This window comes from Podarcis raffonei, chromosome 8 (genome assembly GCF_027172205.1).
Source record: "Podarcis raffonei isolate rPodRaf1 chromosome 8, rPodRaf1.pri, whole genome shotgun sequence".
Taxonomy (NCBI): domain Eukaryota; kingdom Metazoa; phylum Chordata; class Lepidosauria; order Squamata; family Lacertidae; genus Podarcis; species Podarcis raffonei.
In genome coordinates, this window is record NC_070609.1 from 27,391,983 (window position 1) to 27,416,492 (window position 24,510).

General features: G+C 42.0%; 1 protein-coding gene across 8 annotated transcripts; it reads right to left on the minus strand.

The window, feature by feature from the left end:
• Nucleotides 1-2,166: 2,166 nt before the first annotated feature.
• MTFR1L (mitochondrial fission regulator 1 like) lies at nt 2,167-24,188 on the minus strand. 8 transcript variants are annotated; one of them, XM_053398732.1, is made up of 9 exons: nt 23,961-24,187; nt 20,754-21,107; nt 19,079-19,158; nt 18,150-18,243; nt 16,224-16,328; nt 13,942-14,051; nt 12,521-12,732; nt 8,741-9,053; nt 2,167-2,555 (listed from the first exon to the last, which is right to left on the minus strand). In XM_053398732.1, the coding sequence occupies exons 4-9, from the start codon at nt 18,162-18,164 to the stop codon at nt 2,450-2,452; spliced, it is 861 nt and encodes a 286-aa protein (XP_053254707.1). In that variant the 5' UTR covers nt 18,165-18,243; nt 19,079-19,158; nt 20,754-21,107; nt 23,961-24,187; the 3' UTR covers nt 2,167-2,449. The 8 variants fall into 8 exon arrangements, with proteins under 8 accessions (XP_053254707.1, XP_053254708.1, XP_053254709.1 ...); XM_053398733.1 differs by lacking the exon at nt 19,079-19,158 and adding an exon at nt 19,372-19,405; XM_053398734.1 differs by lacking the exon at nt 19,079-19,158 and adding an exon at nt 21,234-21,460.
• Nucleotides 24,189-24,510: the final 322 nt, after the last annotated feature.

A 24,510-nucleotide genomic window follows, 5' to 3' on the forward strand; every position in this document is an offset into this window, starting at 1 on the left:
AAGGCTTGTATTCCTAATTGTTACACTGTGCCTTCCCCACTGCTCCTTGCAAGGCTTCCCAACTACCTACCATTCAGTTTTCTATGAATTTTCTTTATCAGGTGGAGGTAGAATTAAAGTGGAGGCTGCCTTGGACTCTGTTCTCTGTGTTTTAAAATGAATTGGTACCTTTAAAAAAATCTGGATCTTTGTATGCAGGGGGGGGGGTTGCTTTAACGTTGCAAATTTCATCTGGTTTCTTACTATTTTTGTTTTTATCAGATTTTCCCCCTGGAAAAGATAAAGGACAAAAGAATACAGATTAGCATTTTGATGCTAACGGAGTTGTGTGGATGCTACAGAAAGCCTGCATGGCTAACGAGCACTGAGCTTACAACACACTAGAAGGGAAGCATTTTTATGGCCCTTGTCTGTAACTGACATAATGGAGAATTTTGGCTTAGTATATAGCAAGCTCTTCATGCCAAAGCAATCAGAATTGTAGAGCTGGAAGGGACCACCAGGGTCATCTAGCCCAGCCCCCTGCAATGCAGGAATCTCTTGCCCAGCGTTGGGGCTCGAACCCACAACCCTGAGATTAAGAGTCTCATGCTCTACCAACTGAGTGAGCCCAGGTTCATGCAAGAGTGACTGCAACTTCCTGGCTTATAATACATGATATATAAAACCTTGAATGATCTGCCAAACAGGCCACATTAACAGAGGACACAGCTTAGGCAGGTTAAGTGACAGCATGTCACTCACTCACCCTACAACATACCTCTACAAGCTTTTAAGGAAGGCTACTGACTTCTCTAAAGTGATCTGAGTCCCTTTCAGAACCACACATTAGCACTAATGCGTGCAAAAATCCTCTCCTCATCCCTGTGCTCTCCCAAAGGACTGGACGGGAGTTCTGAGTGCAGCCATTACTTTGAGAGGCTGCTGTCAAACGTTAAGAAGGGAGACCTGATTTCAAAATTAACTCTGAGGAAGGTCAGGGGTCAAAACTGCCCATTCAATGAGTTCTTAACCTCACCCACCTACAAGGCTCTTGTGAGAAAAATGCAGAAAGAGGAACCCTGCTCTGCTACATGGAAAACATGATGCACCAGATTCAGAACCGTGGCTTAAAGAAAATGGCAGTGATGCTCCTAGAGTTGTATAGAGGACAGAGGCACAATATAACTGCTTACGGTATCTGTCATTGCTCTTAAATATAGAATAAACAGTGGCTGAGAAGGTCCCCATGAGTTTAAACACAACCCTACCTTTAACAGACAAAAGCCAATCCTGCTGCTTATTCCGTAATTGCTCTCTGACATTCTGCATTTTTTATCCCTTAATTACAAGCTTTGAAGGAGCCAAGGAACTTAAAAGATAAAATAAATGACGCTCAACCACGTTTGCAGTACAGATGCATCCCCACTTAAGTCAGGGATGGGAAATTTGTGCCCCACTAGTGGATGAGAGACTCCAACTCCCATCAGCCTCAGGCAGCATCACCAAGGCTCAGGGATAATGGGAGGTGTAGTAAGGCAAGAGCTGGAGGGACACAGGCTCCCCACTGCTCTGGGTGCAAAAGCTGGTTTGCTCTTCAAAATCCTACACAAATAAAATAAAAAATACTTCTTGCATGAGATACCTTAAGTTCAAAGTTTTTTTGGAAGAAGCGTCCTTCAGCTACAGTATCAGTTTAGTATCTGCAGGGTAAAAGCAATCTAACTTCCATAGGCAGGCACAGGCAGCTACGAGGCTTCTCTCTCCAAGTCAACAAGAGGATGGATTCAGATAGCCATGCTAAAGCTCACTTGTAATGCATGTACTTAATGGGGAGTCAATATTTTCTTACATTGCCCAGACTTTCACTCCTAGGTTTCCCCCAAAAAACACTCTGGAGGGGAGGTAGCCTTCCTAACACTTGGTAAGCATGTGGTTGAAGGCTGCAAGTTTACCACCTGTCCACCTGGTTACACGTGCTATATGGTGTGCCTCCCTTTCCTTGTCAGCCAGTGCTGGAATATCTATCCACTTTGAAAAGGTACTTGATCGCCTTGAAAAGTTAAGTCCGGAGAAAAAGAGAAAATGCATCTTTCAATGATTAAATTTTAAAAACATCTCTACCTGAATGTGGAAGGGATACATTTCTATCAGTAAGTTATCACAGGCTTCAGAATTGCAGCAAAATTATGAATAGATCCTTTTTAATTCATCTCGCTACTTTGCTAACAATGCTTCAGTTCAAAATGTGGAAAACCATTTACCTTTTTTAAGTCTCTCTTGGCTGTGTGGAAAACAGCAAATTCACAGTTCTGCTTGGGTAGGAATTATTCCTCCCTCCAACACACGCACATACAGAGTAGAAACCTAATCCCTAAAGGACTTTTGATGTTCAAGGAAGGCAGCCACTGTGGAGAAAGATCTTAGGAGAACGATAATTTACTTTACAAGGTAACCAGTGAGCATAATTTTAGTTCTTCTTCATGTTTACATCTTCATCCTTCAAGGCAAACTTTCTTCTTAAAACCTCTGCTATAAGAACTGCAGGATCCTCCTCTTTCAGTAAAGTTCTGTTCCTGAAAGGAGGATACAAGATGAAGGGTATTAACAGGAGTGCAAACCACATTCTGCTCCACCATCCCCAATTGCTTTCTTCAACAGGATTTAAAAAATAAAATAAAGTAAGCTAACAAATTAGTTGTGGTTTAACTGCATGTTTTTCAACAAAGGGGCTATTATTCCAAATCTCTTACTGGTTTGTGTTTTTTTAATTCTTGTCACCATCAAATCCCATTTATTTAATATTAGGTAAGCAGTAAGAATAGGAAAGACTTTTAAAAATTACTTCCAGCATACAAGTTTTTACCTAGCAAATTTAGGGCCTTTCTAGAGATTTCGCTGATCCCTAATGATGCCACAGGCACCCATGATTATTTGTGCGACATTCCACATGCACAAATTACAAAATGCACTGGATGCACCAGACAATGGCTTCCTCCCCTCGACAGAACTGTCAAGGATAATGCTAGACTGGATTCCTCCAACAGGCTAATTTTCAATGTGCAAGGAACCTTATGTCATGGGGGAGAGGAAGCACCCAATAAAGCAATCTCTCTCTTGCACCCTGAAGTGCTATTCTATTGTCTGAGTAGAATTAGTAACAGTTAGAGAACTTCTCCAAAAAATCTGCAAGGATGAAGCCTACCTTCTGGCAAAAGTACAAAAACCAGGATGAAGCTGGCACAATAAAGAACAGATTACACACTCAACTCTGTGGAGAACCTTTGGCTCTCCAAATATTGCTGAAATTCAATGCCCATAATTCCCAGCCATTAGCCAGGAATTGCTGGGCTTGATGGGAGTTGGGAGTTCAGCAGCATTTGGGGGCGGGGAGGGGGGGAGGTTTCTCATTCCTGTTCTTGCAGAAGCAATTCACCACCTGCTTCTCTGCCCAGCACAGTATGCAGAAGTGAAGAGTCACCAATGTCTGTACGCATGGATTTGCAATATGGGCTACTACAGGGTGATGTGTGGAATTTCAAGCGCACAGCAACAACTAAAGTCTCTGAGGTAAATGTATGCGGTTTGCGTGTGCAAAAGAACATTGATTCCTTTATACAATAAGCATCATAAGGATCTGGAATCTGTCCAGTTTTAAATTTTAGCTCTCTTATTTCAAACACGTTTACTCACATCTGTTGTAGCTCTGGTTTTCAACCACCTTACGTTCCCCTGATACCTAGATAATTTTGTTTACCAGTTTAATTAACTAGGGGGTGAGGGCGGGAATCCCTATGGGTAAGCAAATGAAAGGCTTCTCTACAAAACGTTATTAATTTTCTCCTGGTAGATTCTTAGGGTGGTGGTTCCCCACCCCCCAAAAAACAACTTAAATATTGATGATTTTAAGCAACATCATTCTGTAAATCTATCAAAAGGACTCCAACCATTTTTCTTCAGTTTTGCTGCATACATTACCAAGTTCCTTCATACTGTGCCAACCTCAAATAGGAGCAGCATGCTTTGGGACAAAGAAAAGTCATTTTGAGCCCAAGAGGCACAGAAGTCATAGGATTTCCTCCATGCAAAAGAACATTTGTCTCTTCCTTCATTCCAAAGATTGGAAACTTGTGGTCCTCCAGATGTTGTTGTATTCCCAGCTCCCATTGATCTCAGCCAATGGGGGCAGGAACTGTAGCCCACAACATTTGGAGGGCCACAGGCTCATCATACCGGCTTTGTGACTTTTAACTTGGCAGATTCCTCTCCTCTCTCATGGTAACCATAAGTTGGTAATAAATAATAATAATAATAAAAATCTCTGACACAAAAGCCACTCACTTCCTTGTTCTGTGTGAACCAGTCCAGATTTATTATTTTCCTTTGTTTTCACCATTACTAGAGTATATTAGAACTTACAACATGCATAAGCATGTGATTAAAAAGAAGGGGGCACCTATATATTTACCATTCTTTAAGCACCTCATCTATAAGCATGACAATGGGACTCAAGATTTCAAAAGTGGTAAGAAATGTGAACCCTAGGACCCCCACCACATTGCTTCTGAAATTTCAGCCATTAGCATACAGTTCCTAAACTAAAACCCACACCCTGAAAAATTGAAAGGAGGCAAACTGACCCATTTAGTTTAGGGCAAACCATTTCACAAGGATTCTGAATGACAGCAGCACTGCACCTTCCTTTATTTTTTTAAGTGAATGGCACCACTTGGCTACTTTCTCCCTGTCCAAAATGGATTTAATTACAGCTTTCCATTTATCACCATTCTCATCATTTCTTCATAGTCAGCATATGCTGGGTCAAGAGCAAGTCCAAAGTGTTGCACTCATTACACAGTGTCACGCCCTGCTTGCTTCTGCAACTTACAGATTAAGGAATGTTATATTCTGATAGCACTTTAGCAACTCAAAGATTCAAGAATAAGCCCAGCTATAGCTACCCACCCGCCATGCTCTAAATTTGTGTCATGCACAGGGAGAAATGCAGTGGTCTGCATTGCCGTAAGACGAAGCAGCTTCAAGGGCAACCCTTGACTCTGCTGTTCTACAAATTCATCTGACAGACACCCACTCTAATTTCTATAACTTCTTGTAATTTATCAGTAAGACTGGCAAAAGCACCAGTAAACTCCTCTAATCTATTTATCTCTTTGCTTTTCTCACAGATGCTTAGACTAAACTTCCTCAAACTGCTGGCACAATGGATAATGGCAAACCTCTCTGATTCATACTTCATTGTATCAGAGGTTATTCAATTTTGTCCGAGGGACCAGTTGTGCAGAGCTGTAGTGCTGAGATCCAGTCCCAACATTCCCGTGGGCATCTGACAACATGTGTTTGCAACCGTCTCCTCTGCTCAGCAGGATGAGGCTGCACCTAGCTGAACAGTTCTCTCCCATAATAGCCCTTGTCTGCTGCTGCTCACTGCAAAGCACAAAGGGAGGGGGCAGCTCTTAAGCGCCTTAATTCTCTTTGTCTCAGATGTGCCCAGGAGCTTCGCTGCTGTAGCTACGTATACTCTGCAACATTTGTTGTCCAGAGTTCCTTCCACCCTGCAACAAAGGACACACATTTCTGCCAGGGCAGGGTCCCATTTGCTGCTAAAAAGGAGAAAGCAGGATTTCCTGTTTTCTACTAAGAAGGAAGCTAATCTCATCATTTTACCATGGACTTCCAGCACTCACAATTCAGGTCATTGTGGGTATGGCAAGGAGGGATGTGCACATTACATATGATGCAACTAACATAATTTGACGAGACACAAGAGGCAGATTAAAACGGCATTTTAAAAAAGTTCTACAAATCTGGATTGCTTTTTAAAACTAAAGATAAACCTCTTTTAAAAAAATATGTAGCGAAAGCCGCTGGCCTTAGGGAAGTGGGCTTTAGCTGCAAGCTTTACATTCAGAAACTCCCCGGTTCAATTCCCAGTATCTCCAGTTAAGAAAAGACGGCACAGCTGGACCTCTGCCTGAGACTCTGGGGACCTGCAGCCTATCAGAATAAACAATACTGGGCTAGATGGAATACGGTAGCTTCCCTATGCTCTTTGGTCCAAACTGGACACTGACAGGGCAAGCCACTTGTATTGATTCACATCCGTGCCACATTTTGGTATAAAAATGAGAGAGCACCTTGATTGAGCTATGCTAAAACTGGCCCCTCTTCCCCCATGCCTCGCTGTATTCCTTTGCTATTGTCTCCCAGTCTAGCTATTTAATAAGAATGGGCCAGGGATTGCTTAAAGTCAAACTATGTACACTGACTGCCCTGAGTGTCTTGGTGGAAGGGATAAATAAATAAAAAATTGTGAAAAAAGAAACAAATAGTCATGGAGGCAATTGCTGCAAGTATAATTCAAGAAAGAAAAGCTACATATGGCTATGTTTACTCGATTATGGAAACTACTGACTCTCTTTTAGAAGAATCATGGTCACAAATATGAGTTTGTGAAACACTGTTATGGATGTAGATAGACTTTCTGCTATTATGTGCTTAAGTTTAGACTTTGTACAAGTTCTGTTAAGACCTGAGATTTGAAAATAAAGTCTAATAAAAAAATTAGCAGTTACTTGTTCAAGGAATACCATTATATTAGTCCAACAAGTGCAAGTACAGATGCATTACATATTGTTTGGAAGAACAGCAATGCAATTTCCCCGTTACTGGATGTTGTAAGTTACTCAAATCTGAAGGCAAATGAGTCTGACTTATGAAAGGAGGTGGAGCAATTGCTGCTAATTCTTGCAACAGGTCAAAACAGTAGCAATCGCACCGCTTTTACTGTAACTGAGATTTTTCTTCTTAAAAGTTAATATATAGAGAGGAATAACCCCAACAGCAGCAATCTGGCAGATATACAAGCAGTATGAGAAGAGATCAATTTCAGCTTTGAGAATCCTATTCCAGTTTCCAATAAACTCAAGCAAATTTTTTTAGAAAGCTCAAATGAGAATGTGATTCTTCCTTCTGCATAATATTCTGTTCCTTAAGAAACCAGAAGGGACAAACCAAGGGCAGCTGATCAAACAAATTACACTTTAATTCAATGTTTCCATGGTATCTCACTGCTTATTACCAGAATTAAATTGCTCTAACTGGATTGTGCATTAAATGAATAAGAAATATTGTAATTATTGTTAAATGTGCTCCCCTTACTTCCCTCTCTCTAATGAATTCAACTTATGATACCATCTGCCTGTTGAACCCTCCAAACCTCAAGAAACACTATGTTCAAACAGAGTGCAGATGAAACAATAGTGAAAAGTTTAGCTTGAAAGAGGTTTTAATTTTTGCCCAATATTAATGCATAAAAGGGTGTTTTTTTGTTGGAAGGTGGTATATAAATAGTCTAAATAAATAAAACACAAAAACTTGCATGTAAAAAACTATCTATTATTTAGCAAGCATTCCCAGCTTACTGTTTTAGTTATATATTCTATTGTTCCTCCAGTGAGCTCAGGAAGATATCCATGGATGGGGGTGATCCCTGTTTACCCTTACAACAATTATGCGATAAAGAATGGCTAGCTTTAATTCACCCACTAACCGTAAGAAACAAGTTCAGGTTTTGTTGTTTGGAGCCAATGGCTATAACATGGTTGACTAAGGATTTAAACTAAAGTCTCCGTTATCCTGAGATAGAGAAGCTGTGGCGCCCTGGATCATATCAGCCTCAATCAGATATAGCCAACAGTCAGAGGTGATGGGATTTGTAGTTCAACATCTGAAGGGCCACAACATGCTAATCATGTAATCATATATGCATATATTGTAGCAACCTAGGAAGGCTTCATGCCTAGAAACTTGCAGAACACTTGGCAAGTGGTTTTTTTGCTTATCAAAGTACAACATTTTATACTCATCTCCAGAATGACACATAGTGAGGCAATTTTAACCATAAACTGTACAATGGGCAATCTGGGAGGTAGCAGAGGGAGAAGCAGGCAAACAGGAAGAGACAAGGCAAAACCTCCGACCTGTAGCTCTCATGTTACCCTTGTCTCTGCTGCTAGAATAGTAATAATCTCATGGGAACCTATGGCCCTTCCAAAGGCTGTTGGAGTCCAACTCCTATAATAGAAACATAGAGTTGGAAGGGACACCAAGGATCATCTGTTCCAACCCCCCGTAATGCAGGACTTCTGACCACAGCCACCCCTGGGTGGGCTCAAACCACCCACCTTCTGGTTAACAGTCAAACGCACTGACCCATCAATCCCAGCAAGCATGGCCAATGCTTAGAAATGAAGGGAGTTGCAGTCCATAGCATTGTAAGGGCTACAGATTCCCCATCGCTAGTTTAGAACATTCAGATCTTCAGGGCAGTGGTTATAATAACTTCAATCTGGAGGCAGTTTAGAAGAACCTACTTGTTTTTTTGACCATGGTGACTAAGTTGCCCTGGTAGTCAGGCAAAGAAGCTTTACCAAAACTGATTCTTTTCTTATTAGCCAAAATTGACTGTGATAAGCACAGGCAGGCTAGCAACTTTGGTGAACTGATTTGCACAGTTGTCCTTAGAGATCAATATTGTAAGGCCAATTATAAGAAAGGCTTAAAAAACCTGTGTTATGGTGATGCAGGGAAAGTACATAAGAACTAACCCTTGCAAATATCAGTCACAGTGCTAAAGATCAGCAGAGATCACACAAAGCAAAACTGCAAAGCTTCCAATCAGAAAAGAAAGAGAGACACTTTTGGGGATGGAAAAAGAGAAAACAAACAAACAAAAACTTACAAGTCTTTGTTCTGTTTCATCCTATGAATGTCTTTAAGAATGCCCATCATATCGGCAAAACTGCTGGCCTTGGACAGGGACACCGAATCTTCGTCGTCGGAATCCTTTGGGTCTGCTTTACAACATTCAGAGGTTGCAGAACAAAGCATGGAAACAGATGGAAGCTCTGGGCTTTCTAATTCTGCCTCCTCCTCTGTAATGTCACTAATGACAAAGGAAGTTGTAGACTGGAATGAGGATCCAAAACAAGGTAAGGGAGAAGAGACATTTGAACTTCCTGGTGATAATAAATCAGGTGTTAATGAAGTGGAAGCTGGAAAAAAAAAACAATACACATTGACATAAACCTAGTGCCAAACTACAGGTTTTATATTCTGCAACAGAACATGTACGCCAAGCCTATATACTGGCAAACCTCCCCATACATGGACATAAGCCTGCCTCCTGCCTTTACTCAAATGCTGGTTATAATGCCGCAAAAGGGGTAAAGCACTTTTCCATCTCACACCCTCCCATTACAACCACCATCTTCTATATGGCAGTATTTCAATGTATATTGTTAAGATTATCTTGTTCCTATCTTGCCACCCCAAACACTGAGCACAAAGTTCTCAGAGCCAGCTTGTTATTCACCTTATATCACAGATAGGAAAAGAACTGGCCCACAGTCACAGGAGGCCACTTTTGGCATCAACCAAGGCCCATCCTTTCCTTCCCAGTTAGAACCAACCCAGCCCTGTGCACACAATCACCTCTACTGAACGACTTTCCTTAAGAGCCACCCTTGAGAGGGTGGAAAGCATAACTCTGAAACAATTTCAGGAACCAGGATACCTGTCTTTTGGTCTAGAATGACACACATTTGTGAGAGCTCATGTGCCTCGGGTGCAAGATCTCAAATGGATATCACAGAAGGAGAACAAAGCACATGAGAAGGATTCAGGTTCAATCCCTGGCATTCCAGCTAAAATGGATGGGAAAGGTGATGGCAGTAGGTGATGGGAAAGACCTTCCTTTTGTCAAGGCCCTGGAGAGTTGTTGCCAGTCAATGCTGATCTAAATGGACAAATCGCCTGTGCTGGTACAAACACAACTCCTTATCTAAGTTCAAAGTCATCTGGTAATATCTTTGGGAAATCTATTACCTTGATGCTCTGTTAAGGGAATATTATGCAACGGTGGCAGTCTGTGATCAGTGCTTCACAACACTGACTTTAGAGTTACGTGCAAACACAACTGTTTTACAAGCTTAGTCATAAGAGGAACTGTGGCTTAACAAACCCAAGAAGCCCCCTCCCCATTTGATCTTCCAGAAGCTGTCTGGAAGCTTCACCTGACATCATAGTGATGTGGGTGGCCCCACCACCCTGTCAAATTTGGTCCATCGGGGGTGAGGAGATAACAAGCGGGCCAGAAAAGGTTCCCCATCCCTGTCATAGGCCATTACAAGAAAAGGGCATGAAGAAGAATGAAGCAGAATGCATCTTCTTTCCTTTTTACTCTCACCTTTATTTCTCCCTCTGACACTCCCCATAGTAAATTTTGGACTGTAAACTCCTCAGGGCATGGACTTTGTCTTTTTGTTTGTTACTCTGTACAGCACCATGCAAATGGTTGGCTCAACAATAATACAAATAAGCAAATTACATTGTATTAAAAATTAAGCAAAATATTTTGCCTGAAAAACTGGGGATGCAGAAATCATAGGATCCTGGCCATTATAAATTAGAATTTGTGACAAATTCTGTGCAATTTCTTCTAACATTATATAAGTCTCTCATTTATGTCTGGTCTGTTTATCAAAATGCTGTAAGGGGCACACACATTATACAGAGCTTAAATACAATAAAACCAGTTGATAATGTCACCACTCATAAAATGGAACCAAAAAGCACCATAGCATTTTAAAGCGGGTGAGACAGATGCCCGGTTAATAGTAATGGGTAAATAAAACAAAAACTTTGAATCTTTATTTCTCAAAGTGCACAAGGAAACATCAATGTGGGTTTCTTTGGACAGCTGGGCCCTGTTTTGTGGCTCCTGCCAACTTTACTTCCTGTGGCAAAGAGACCAAGGGCTGGTTCAAACTTAATGATAAAACCATAATTTAGAGTTATGTGCTTGAGCTGTGGTTAGTCTTCAGTTTGCATGCTCCCCAGCTTCCCTCTTTTGCATGCCAGTAGGAGGAGACGTTAACACTTCTGCCTTGGATTTTAGATTAACCAGGAGTTTATGTCTGAATCCAGAAGCTCTGACTAAACTATGATTAGACAGAACAGGAAAGAACCAAATTGTGGTTGATAATGCTAGCTTGTTCAAGGAACTCTATTTTCAATCAGAAGAGGAAGTTTTCAGCCTCTTCCTCTTGGCATGCAGGAGAATGGTGTGTCCACACGCCACCATGAGGCTCACTACAGCTGATGCACATGATACTCAATTACGGTTCAGCTATATGTCCAAGTCAGTACTGAGTATGGCCTCCTCTGATTTAGGGAACGGATGGACAAACAAGGGTATGAAATGTGTGTCAAACTTTTTAAAATTAGTGCAGACTTCATTTCTCTAATATAGTAATAGCTTGAATAATATTTTTAAACAAGCAATGATTTTGGAATTTTACTGTCCCCTTTTTAAAAATAAATAAATTGCTGTAATCAAATAGATTGATATGAACTGGCAAAAACCAATAAAAGTTTTTGCTACAAAACCGGCTTTAGGGGGGGAAACCAACTGCAGAAATTAGTTACTGACTGTGGAATATCTAAAATTAAGCACATAAGCCTGGTAGGCAGAACACTTTTTGGCCCCAAGGAATAATGCCAAAGCTACATGATGGAGAAAAACCACACAGTGTCTAATATCAACAGCTACTCAGGTGATGGCCCTAGAAATACAACTAATATCAGGAAAGAATAAGAACTTCCCACCTTTCAAGCTATACTATGCTATTAGAGTGATCTTTAAAAGCTGCCGGACTATAATTGCTTGGCACTTTATCTATTCTAACCGTGCTCCATGCTCCTTCTCATAGTCTTGCCCTTACAAAATACACATTTCAAATGTGGGCATTACACAGTTCAACATTATGTCTGAATACCTAACCCTTGATTGCCTGTGAGTCGCAGGTTCCCTACTGCTGTGACACTGCAGTGAAAAGGGGCAAAGTTTTCTGGTACCCTCTCAACATGGAATAAAGGCAGCAGCCACACAAGAAAGTTAAGGAAATTTGTGGAATGAGGTCAAACAAAGGAAGGTGGCAGGCAACACCTGCATATGTTGCTCCCTTTCATGTGTTCCAAATTTAAACTAGTCATATCTGCGCCATTTTGTTAACAACCTGACAACCAGGAGAGACAGCAAACCCTTACTGCACTTCCTAAGTGAATCTCCAAACTTACTATATACTTGTCAAACCTGACAAACAATTCCAAGGGCTGTATCCAATACTAGTCCTACTCAGAGCAGACCCACTGAAATTAATAAGCAAAACTTAGGTCACTTAATTTTAATGTGTTTGTTCTGAGTAGAATCTCCACCCCAAATTAGAAGAGAACAGGACAAAACACGCATCATGCTTTCTTCACAATAAAAAAACAAATTTTTACCATCCTCTTTGCCACAACTTCTGGTTATCAAAATGGAAATATAATTTTCAAGTTGTTTGCTCATCTGCTGTATCTACTCTTGTAGGCTTGCAAACGCTTACACACCCACCCCATTTCAAATTAGTGCACAAGATTTTGAGATGTTTCCTCTGAGCGCTTGATGCTGGGTACTTACCTGACTCTGCTGATACAATCTTAGCAATCTGACTACGCAGGTGGCTCAGTTCATCTTGGAGTTCTGTTGTCCGACTCAAAGCGGGTAAACCTGGTTTCTTCAAAGCCAGCAGCTTTTCTTCTTGCTTTCTCAAATTTGGGACAGAGGCATTCCGCTGAATAACAAAAAGTGGCGTGGGCTTCCATTTGTGCTTTAGTGGACGAGTGTCTGTCCTACAAGTCAAGATCCCAGAAATTCAAATGAAACTGGCCCCAGTGAATAATAGTAGTCCATGCTCATTATATCATACAAAGTTTGCTAGCTGTGACTGGCCCTTCTCTCATCACTACAGGACCCCATTTTTAGCTACCCATTAGTCTCTTTTCTCTCTCATTATTTATCTCTCAAACTCCCATCACTTCAAACTAACCTGAATATGTACCCATGGTGCAATGTTTTCTTAGACAACACTATCCCTAATTCAAGTTCATAAAGACATGAAGACATGGTGCAATGTTTTCTTAGACAACACTATCCCTAATTCAAGTTCATAAAGACATGAAGAAGTGTTCAACCAAATTTTACTCCGTGTAGACCCACTGAAATTAATGAACATAACTAAGGGTGGAGTTCAACTAACATCTATTCAGAGCACATCAAACTGAAATAGACCTAACTTAGTCAAGTCCATCAATTCCAATGGTTCTACTTTGAGTACGCCTAGCATGAAATTCCACCCTAAATTAGGTTCATTAATTTCAATAGCATTATTCTTGAGTAAAATTTAAGTCTTAAAGCATTGAAATATGAGTGGTATTTAGGACAAATTACAATAAAAAAGGCTGAAGATAGCCTAGACACCACCTACAGAGCTTTGAAACCACCTGAAAATAGTATTTTCCAATAGAAGCAGTTCAAACCTGAATCATCGTGCATGTATGAGTTAGCCCTTATTCCTCTTTGTTTGCCTGCTGCCACTTCACAATCCATATATTGGTATGTCCTGCAAATGTCTTCTGTACCTGCCTAAACCTTTTAAGTAGCTCAATTCTTCATGCAGGATTTTCTCCTACACCAATAGCTCCCCCTAGCACTTTGTGTAAGAATCAACTTCTAATTCAATGTCACTCTTTCTTCAACATGAGCACCAATTGGTCCCCTACTCCATGTTTCTGACCTTACATGAATATCCCTTAGGTCTGGAGCACCTCTCTCGCTCTCTGGTTGCCAAGATATATGAAAAGGTTTTCTCTCTCTCTCTCTCTCTCTGAAATGGCACCCATGCCTCATTACCTTGAAAGACCTACTATTAAAAGAAAGATAAAGATAGGAAGCCACCTCAATATTGCCCTGTTTTCAGGAAGTGATCATGAGCAATAACTGACCAAGAAAGGAAGAAGGAAAGTCAGGAGGCATGAGAAGAAAAGGAGAAAGGCTTGTACCTGACTCTAGCATATGTTTCTTCGTCATCTGAAGCTATCCATGCTACGTCTGCCAGAGTGGGGACAGGGGGCGTGTCATTTAAATAAAGATCTGATACATTAGGTAATTCCTGAGGAACAGAAAGGAAAAGAAAATAGCATTATCATGGGGCTGTAGAATCATTTTCTGATCAGTTCTGTATTAAGGAGAGAGACGGGACCTGCAGCAAAATGTAATATATCTTCATTACCCAACAGGTGTGGTCTGAGTCAGGATTCTAGCCAGCCAGCCATGACCTCTTTCAGGATACCATGAGCCATTACAGACCCAAGCAACCCAAGTGACTCCTTTCAGTTTTTATTTGCCATTTTTATTTTCCAGCTGTCACTCAACATTCCCTGGATCCTGGTGTCCATTCAGTACATGCAGGGGTGGAAAAGGGTTTGCGCCTTCTCACCTTTTAATATATATATATATATATATATATATATATATATATATATATATATATATATATTGCCTTGTGCGAACCTTGGGGTTCCCCTGAGCTTGCCAATACCTCCCCCTTTTCCCTGATTTGGCTCCATCTCTGTTGGCACAGCAGCACTGATTCCACTATTAGACGGAGTGATGTGTGGGCAACTCGTTCAGCACCAACAATCATGCTACAGATCATTTAGAGGCTGTAGCTAATTTGCATCAACTTGAAGGTTGGATGCTCCTCTGAGGTGTTACGTGGGACTAGAGGTGATCATGCACTAGACAAACAATTAGCCAAACCTAAGTGAGCAATGATAGGGTATTTGCAAATTTATGATTTCCAAAAGGGACACATCGTGCACACATTTTAATACTTTATAAGCAGCCCTCCAAGCATCTCTGTGTTACATAGGAGTTGGAAAAGTGGCCTATGTATGTCCTCTGAAGCCTACAATAGTGCAAGTGGCAAGAAGATGAGGTAATGAGTTGCTACAACACAACATAACTATCTACCTTTTTGCAAGCTTCTCAACAGCTGGAGAAATTAATGCTGGAGTTCAGGAGCCTCATGCAGCAGAGGTTATGTAGAACTGCCTACTTTCTTTGCTATTAGGTATCCCAGGCTAAGCTCTCTTGCTTGACAGCTGGGAAGACATACTAACCCCTAGCCCCAAAGTCCGAGAAGGCAAGAACACACATTATCTGAATTCTAAGTTTATGGGGTTATAAACAAGTTCTAGTATAGCTAAACACTCCCCACCTACATGACCCGTTAAACCCCCCCCCCTCAAAATAATAATGAGGATGTTAGGACTTGCTTTCTGGTTTCATGTAATTTTCCTATTTACTGTGAGCAACGTTGGGCACAGTCCACCCTGGAAACGCAGCATATAAACTAAAAATAACCTAACCTTGAACTATCAATATACAAACACAAGCATCATCTTGCTAGACAAGCAAGGGTCCTCCCAGTATAGCATTCCATTTCCAACAGTGGCCAGACAATACACACATTTTGCACCTTTTAGCCACATATGCAGCTCCTTTGCATGAGCCAGCATGCAAACCAACTGAGTCTTCCATTAACTGTAGTTGCCTGTTTCATTTGAACTGTGAAACTATCATTGGCAGCTTTGAATCGAGCCAGGCTTTGTTAACCATGGTTTCCCAGTTCTGACCAAGCACGAAACTATAGCTAGCTGAGGACTTCCTAGAATGAAGAGGCTGTGTCCAAATAAAGTCCGTACATATACCAGCATATGAAGCAGTCATTAAGGCAAAAAGAATTAAAGCTTATGGTAGGACTGTCAAGATTTTAGATCACCAAGCCAAATTTCTCTCAGGAGCTGCACCCCATTTCCCAGGATGCCAGTCCTATATATGCACATTTAGCAGAGTGTAGCTTCCATTAAAGTAAAAGAAACTTCTTTTTGAGAAAACATGAACAGTACTGGGCTATAAATGAGAGTGCTATTGCACCCTACATCAAGAAATCGTATGCCAACATATCCTAAAGGGTAGCAAAAAGAATTTATTTAGTTAGAAGCATGCTACACTTCCTATGCAGGTCCTGAAAGTCACAAGCTACACTTATTTCATTACAGGAAAAAGTCATTAAAATACGGGCTTGGAAGTGGCTAAAAACCATCAAATCACTGCTGGAATAGTAATTATTGCCTTTCTACGAAGAATTCTGACAGACTGACACGTAGCAATAAAAAGAAACTTCTTTTTTTAAGCAAAGCAAGGCTGAAGAGCAGGGCTCTGCATTTAAACCTGCCTTGAACAGGTGTGCAAATTCATCTGAACTTCAGTATTTTACCTGGAAGCATGCTCTAGGACACGGCTTCAAAGGAAGGTTTGTCCCAATCTTTCTCACAAAGCTGCGTGCCGAGCCATAAGGTTTGTTCTGCCAAATTGGGACAGTCTGAGGGTCAAAACAAAACACGTAATGATATTTTTAACCAATAATCAGTAGTTCAGTTTTTAGATAGTCTCCCTCATTTTGTGGATGAAACTGTGAATAGCCCAGGCCCAGAGGAATAGAAGCACAGCAATTGCTGCGCTGTGCAATTTACTGGGTTTTACTGTAGACACAGAGCCCCAGGAGAGAGATCAGAAGCCTGTGAGAGATCAGAACCCCATCACTCCAGTATAAAGGGACCTGGGAAAACCTGCTGAACTGGTCACTGCATCTACCCCTGCCAAACAGTTGACAGAAGCTTTTTGCAGTCAGTTTGTTATTGGGAGAGGCCACCAAAACCATCCCATACAGACACCTGTGCTAATGAACTAGCAGACTGCTGCAAGTGTTTCCACTCTGACCACATTCTATCCTGCCATGTATTGCACCCTCTCTAACACCAATACTATGTGCAGGAACCTATTTCTGTATGCTGATCACAACCAATCAATGGCAAGGGCTTTGAAGGAGGCCTAAATAACACAAACCATGCAATTTTGATAGTAAAAAATTAAGAGGTGTCTGCCTTGACACAATTCTGGGAATTGTGGTTTGAATCCATTATTTTAAAATGTTTTCCTTGCTAGAGTGGCTAAGGTCACTTTGTTTAAAGTAAGAGAGAACTTCTGTTTAATCCATTAAAAAAGTTGTCAACAGCTGGTACTATAAATACACCCCTACATACCTTGGGGCCTAGGCCACCTGTCAGTTTGTCGATTACATTTTTTAATGTTTATTTTTCATGCTATTACTGATGCCCCAAGGCTGCAAAACACATTTCTGATAAAACAGACACTAAGCTGACCTCTCATTTTAAGTAAAAGAGTTTATACCTTGATTTACAAATGCTTTGCTAGAAAATGGGTAAAAAACCTGGGACCTTCCAGATGTTGTTTAATTCCAACTCCCATCAGCTCCAGTCAGCAAGCCCAATGGTCAGTGCTGATGGGATCTATAATCCAGTAACATCTGGACAGCAAAAGGATCTCTTCTGGTGCTAAAATATATACTGCTGAAAACGTGGACTAGGCTACATGAAGGAGGAAAGTCCAAGCATTCACTTCACCACAGGAGAGTTATTACTTTGACCCTCCAGATGTTGCTGAACTACAACTCCCATCATCCGTGGTCACTGGCTTGCTGGGGCTGATGGGAACTGGAATGCAATGACACTCTGGCACCACATAGTCTAACAGATTTAGCTACATGATGTCATCACTAAGTTCCAATCACATTGCTCTAAGGGTGTCCAACCAGGCTAGCATTCCCCATTTGTCAATTTGCACTGCGACAATTAAAAAAGCATGAGACAAAACAAGGAATCGGCCCATTTGCCTCAGCAATGGGGACGCGTTCCCTCCTTATTTCACCTAACATACGTTCAGACTGAGAGCCACCCCTGGAAAAAAATGGGTGCAAGCTTTTAACTTTCTCACTTTTGGGGAGCTTTGCAATAGAAAACTGTCACGTGGGCAGGCACGATTATACACACTGAACACAAGAACATTATTATTATTATTATTATCATCATCATTTTACAAAAGTACAGTTTTCAAAGATGCCCAAGAGATTTCGGAAATTGAATTCCATCAATGTTCAGTTGGATTTAAGGATGAGTTCAGTGTCTCACGAGCACCAGAAATTGTATAGACCCTGGAAAGAAAGCCTAATTCAGAAGAGCCATATTCTCAAAGTGAACAGTATGTTTTGGAAAACACAAACTTTAAAGGTCTTCAATATTGCAAAAGTAAAAATAAAAAATGATGTTAACAGCTGTGTACTTACTGAATCTGCTTCCATCTCTGACCAAACAGGAACAAGTAAGTCAAAGGTCAAAACTGCAGCTCCAGATTGTGCACTAGCTTCATAGTATTCCACCCTTGGAAGAAAATTATCTGCTCATTATGAACATAGACAAGGGCACGTTCTAAATTTGTCTCATTAAAGTGGATAAGCAGTGATACGAAGAATCCCAATTACATCTTAAGCAGTTATGTAACTGTATTCTAGGATTAAACTAGCTCACAGACTTAAGAGTCAGGCAGAATATCATCAATTATGTAGTTCACCATACACATGGTGCAGCAGAATACACTCTACAGAAACTGTTCCTGGCAGGCACATATACTGTCTTAAAACCTAATGCAACTGATTTTGCAAATTCCCGGGGTAGTTAACTTCACTGCCCAACAATTGCTACAATCAGAACGAGGCAAGGGTGCCCTCTAAATGCTATTAGACTACAATTCCCATCAGACCCTGCCAGGATGACCAATGAATAGGGATGATGGGAGTGGTAGTCCAAGAACTTATGGAAATGACCACATTGACTATCCTTGTGTTTGAATATTATCCTGGTAGAAGGACTAATGTTTCAAGCAGAAAGACAAATGCCTTCTTTAATGAGAGCTAAGCCACCCTTCTGGCCAGCAAACGGCTGGTTGCCCGTATAACCTTGCAGCAGATAATAAACAAGTGGTACCCTAATGTACCTTCCATCAAGATGGAACTTAGTTAGGAAATATGCATCAAATAGTTCAGTAACCACAATGGAAACTGGAACTTTTGAGTCAGCAGCTCCGCCACAGATATACTACAATTTCTGAAGATTCTCCTCCAGTTTTCTCCCTTTGTAACCAGCCTACCAAGCATACAATCCAACCTAAGCATTAATAATCTGTCAAAGGAATCACAATAGGGTAAGGCTGATGCACCTAAATTGTCTGAGTCTGTTAGATTTGGATGCTGACAGTAGATTTCTTCACAACAGAGGGATGATGCAGGGCCTTTCTTCCTTTTAGTCTCCCTCTACCCTTTTAAACTGAGATATAAGAATTAGAGACCCCAGAGAAGATGGCAAGCGCTGCTGTAGAATTACAGCATTCCCTTCTCTAAAAATGGGACTCACAGGACAACCAAAAGGAATTCAGCTATTTCTCATGATGGGAGTTGTTAGGTGATGTCACATTCACCACAAATGTATATAGAACAAATCAGCAATCCACACCTTTGTAGTTGTTCCCACTTTCATACGATTGACTCTGCAGAAAGAAAAACCCATTTACTTACCAAGACAGGGGGGGAAACCCTAAAGTTTTGAAAGAATAAGAGACCACCAGGAATTGCCTATGGGAAATATATTCCAAAAGTATCTACTCAGCTGTTTAGAACATATTGTATTCCAGTTTCTCCCCTTTCAGCTATTTGTTTGCATGCTGCCCAATAACAATTTTGCCATTTCTACAACCAACCATATAAGCAAGGTATAAAGCTTCTCAAAGGTGACGTAAATTCCGATTTCACCAAATTTCACTAGAGACTAGACCAATTTGGTTTTAGGGATCTACTTGGAAAACATAAACTCATCCTCTGAAGGATATTTATTGGCCTCTACAAAAATAAGACCAGTGATGTGGGGCAGAAAAGTTTCCAAAAAAGATTGTTTTCCAGTGCTCTGTTTTTCTGCAGAAATTCTTTTGTTTCCCAAGTTAATTAGTAACAGTGAATAGATGCCAACTGCAAATAAAATTTAGACAAGCTTGGAAGTTTCAACATCTTTAGTTTTTGTTACCAAATACAAATAGCATAAACTTGTTAAATCAAATAATTTCCCAAGGCATCAGGAAAGCTTCCAGTGCAAATTAACCTGATTTGCATAGGAAATATTTTTATATCAAAACTTTCCAGAATTATGCACCACTGGGCAAGACTGGAGTAGGATACAGTATCCTACTATACTTTTAACATTTGCCATGAGAAATTACATATACTGTCTTACATATCTTACATATAGTCTACTACAAGCAAGCAGCAGTGATCACACATGAGAACATTTAGCCCTTAGATCCACTGATCTGTATTACAAGTTTTATCTGAAGTGATTACAAATGAAACATTGTCCAGATTTAATACAGCTTGCCAGCTCTGAGCAAAAAGGCACTGGCTTGCATATGACTATTGGGTTCAAATCCCAATAGAGCCACCAGAAGCAAAAACCAGCTTTCAACCTAAGCTTGTCCATGTTTAAAGGGGAAACAATAGCCACATGCATCACAGCTATAAAGTATGACTGTAATGCACTTTATACAAGTGCTACAGAAAGCAATATGACCATTAATAATATTTTATAAATAACCTTGCCGCTAACAGTGCTAAGTGCTCTGCAAAAAAATTATAAACTGTCCCTGTACAAGCACCCTAAAAGGAAGATGCAAGGTATGTGAGGCAGGAAAGGAAAAGTCTACACTGGGAAAAGCCAGGGTAAAGGCACTTCAATGTAAAAACAAGAGTGTCAGGTGGAAGGAAATTCCAGTTATAGTGGGTTGCAAGGAGGAGAAAGCAAACAAGGAAAAGTGATGGTAATATTAGGTCTAATTAAAAGATTGGTACCTGCATCAATAAGATCTCCCAGTGTGCTAACCAATGACTTTCTAGTTTCCTCTTATGTTTGTTACATTCTTCAGAAGAAAAAAGCCACCAAAATTTCTTCCTCAGCAGCAACAGGTCTGATAAAAGTGATAGAAAGCTGAGCCTTCAGCAGCCTCCTCTGCTCTGAGACAAGGTCAACAGACACACGGCTAATGATATCACAACTCAGCCAACCAAGGATAACCATGCATGACAGCGATGGGCTCTTTGGCAAGTCACTCAGCCAGAGGCGTTAAGTGGAGTTGTTGCTTATCTACCCCCAGCTCACATGCTGTTTATGTTGAGTGAAGGCACTGTCTGCACAGGAGCCTGCAGCTTAAAGAAGAGAAGCCAGAGAGAGATTTAACAAGGTCAGTAGCAGGAACAGCAGATCAGAGATTAAAATCTATTGCTGAGGACAAATCAACTGCTTTCTCAGCTGAAAAATCAAAATGCACTCACATTTCGCTCACTTTACACTGGTGAATGGGGAAGGAGGGGGTGTTTCTCTCTTTGTGTGTGTAAGGATTCTCGACTTGTATGCCTGAAGTGCTCTCCAACCTTGTCTATTGAAGGAGGAATGGGCCCAACTGTATAGCCCACAGAACTGTCTGAATGGCCCACTTCCACCTTCTTAAACCTGTCTGGATGCTTTTGGGCCTCTGCTCTGTGTCCATATGAGGTATGGCCTGGTGGGCAACAGAGGCAGAGCATTCTCAGAGGTGGAACTCAAGTTATGGAATTCCATACCACAGCAAGTCTGCCTAGCTGTCTCTTTATGTGCCCTTAGGCATCTGCTTTAAAACAGTTTTGTTTTATATGTGCTTTTTAATAATGCACTCTGAGCAACAAGCATAGAACCAGTAGATGCCGTTTTAGTCAATGTATTTTTGTCTTGTTTTTTATTGCTGTTCAACCGAGTTGTTTTAAGAAAGCTTTGAATTGCCTAGGTAGTGTTGTTTTCAAGTGTAATGGTGGGGCAGATATGTTTTAACAAATAAACACTTGAAAAATAAAAATCATAGTTATAGCTCCTTAAGATATGAGAGGCAAAGTGCCCTCTGCATCGAATCACTTTGGTCCAGGAATTCCCAAATTTTGCCATGAGAGGGGCTGAACCATACTGAGAATTTATGTTACTATACTGGATGCATCTATCAGTTTTCAACAGCCCTGCATCTAAGCACTAACCTGGTAGCCACAGGTGACAGCTCCTCTCCTTTCTATCAACCAGTGTCTAGTGCTAGTAATGGGCTGGATGAGGGTGAACAAACTGAAGCTTAATCCAGACAAGCCAGAGGTGTTTGTGGTCAGTTGAAAGAAAGATCAGGGAATAGGGAATTGACCTGTGGTGGGTGTTAAAGGTAAAGGTAAAGGTAAAGGTAAAGGTACCCCTGCCCGTACGGGCCAGTCTTGACAGACTCTGGGGTTGTGCGCCCATCTCACTTAAGAGGCCAGGGGCCAGCGCTGTCCGGAGACACTTCCGGGTCACGTGGCCAGCGTGACATCGCTGCTCTGGCGAGCCAGAGCCGCACACGGAAACGCCGTTTACCTTCCCGCTAGAAAGCGGTCCCTATTTATCTACTTGCACCCGGAGGTGCTTTCAAACTGCTAGGTTGGCAGGCGCTGGGACCGAGCAACGGGAGCGCACCCCGCCGCGGGGATTCGAACCGCCGACCTACTCTTCCCCTAAAAACTCAGGTTTGCAGCTTAGGTGTACTCTTGGTTTTGGCAGTTGCCAGGAGTGTGTCTGCACATTTAAAATTAGTGTGCGGCCAGCTGCCTTATGGTGAAGGGTGGGTAATCAGCTCCACTATTACCACTCCATCAACAACCTGATCCTTGTGGGAAACATTTAACAATTTGAGAAAAAAAGACTCTTAAATGCCAAAGACTGAGGACTTACTACTATCAACCTCGCACATTTATTATGCCATTAAGACATTTTACTAAATAATGAATAGGCCTAGCAAGGCTTTTTTTTAAAGTAGGTAGGGATAAAGTCCTTTGGTAAGCTATTTTTGGTACAAGGGGCTAATGTTACAATTAACTACACACTTACCTGGGGAAAAGTCCCATAAACTCAGTGCGGCTTACTTTTGAGGGCATGTGCATACAACTACATTGTCAGGTTGCAATCCTGCACAAGCTTCCAAGAAAAACCAGCAGGTGCTACTTCTGCACAAACATGTTTCAGGCAATTTATATTGTACTCTTCAATTGAATATACTGCACTCAAGGCAAACTGACAGTTTTAAAGCAGGGATAAGCAAGCTGTGGCCCTCCAGATGCTCCCATCATCCCTTACAATTGGCCATACTGCCTGGGACTGATGGCAGCTGGAGTTCAGCAACATCACATATTCCCCAGCCCTGTTTTAAAATAAGATAAAATGTGTGTGTGTGTGTGTACAGCACACAGAGAAGAGCATTAAATGGCTCTGCACAATGGATAATCTTATACAAAAGCTATTAATAAGAGTCAAGTACAGTATTTGATCTAAAAGCCGTTCCTCCCAGAAGCCCCCAATTTTGTAGTTAGTACTGGAATGCGGAGATAAGAGAATAAATTCTCTATAGCAAAACCAACAAATAATATTGTGATGCAATTTGAAGACTAAAGCTGCAGTCCTATCCCCATTTGCCTGGGAGCAAGCCCCACCGAATTCAACAGGATTTACTTCTGAGTAGTCATAGTTAGGACTGTGCTGCAACACATTTCCCACAGCGTAACCTTTTCACGGTCTGGAGAGTCTTACTTCATCAGATGCATTTAAGGAAGCAAAGCTGCAGCCCACCCCCAAAAAACCTTGCGCTACGCCATAATAATGCTGTCGGCCTCCTCTAGGGCGCCACACGCCTCTTTTACGGCTTTTGCTGCAACGGACTGCCGCGGCCACCCCTCTGCCCTTCCCTCAAGGCGGAGAGGGGGAAGGCACTCTGCACCTGCTCAGGGGCACTGCCGTCCATGCTGACGCCACACCGCCCCAAGGGCTGGGCCTTCTAAAAATCTGGGGGGCGGGAGGGAAAGAAAGATGCCTGGCAGGGAGGCCGAGACCCGCCTCCTCCTCCTCCTCGGCCATGACAGAAATTAAAACCCTCCCGGGAAACCCTCCCTCCCTTCGCACGTCCTCCTGACACGCCTCTCCCTGTGACAACCAACGCCGCCGCCTCCCCCTCCGCCGCTTACCCTTCCCTCGGCCTGCAGGCCGTTCCTCGCCCCCCTCGCAGGGGGGGCTTTGTGTCGCTTCGGGGTGAGCAGGGGCGACCCGCCTTCGGAAAAAAACAGGCGGCGGCGCCGAGTGAGGAGTGGGGGGAGAGAAAAGAAACGCCGCGAGGCGAAGCCGCCGCTTCCCAGCAACCCCGCGTCGCCCTTCCGCTCGGAAACAGCTGCGGCGGCGGCGGAGCCCACCCCTCGGGTCCCTCTCCGCGCATGCGCGCCGTGCGGGAAAGGGGAGGGGAGCCGCGGGAGTTCCCCGCTCTCCGCTTACCTGGGCTGCTCTCCAAGAAAGGGCGGGAAACGGGCATAAGCATCTTCCCTGAGGCGCAAGCTCCGCCACTGATGCGGCCCTCTCCTAGGATGCGAGGAGGAGGATGCCGGTTGCTCAGTATAACGGCCTCATTACACACTGTTAAGCATACTGTGATCACCGTCTGTAGTTTTTTTTGCGTTTCATTTCCTCCGGATCTTAACTTTTACCAGTTCTCTCACCCCAACCATAATATAAGCGCGCTTGCAA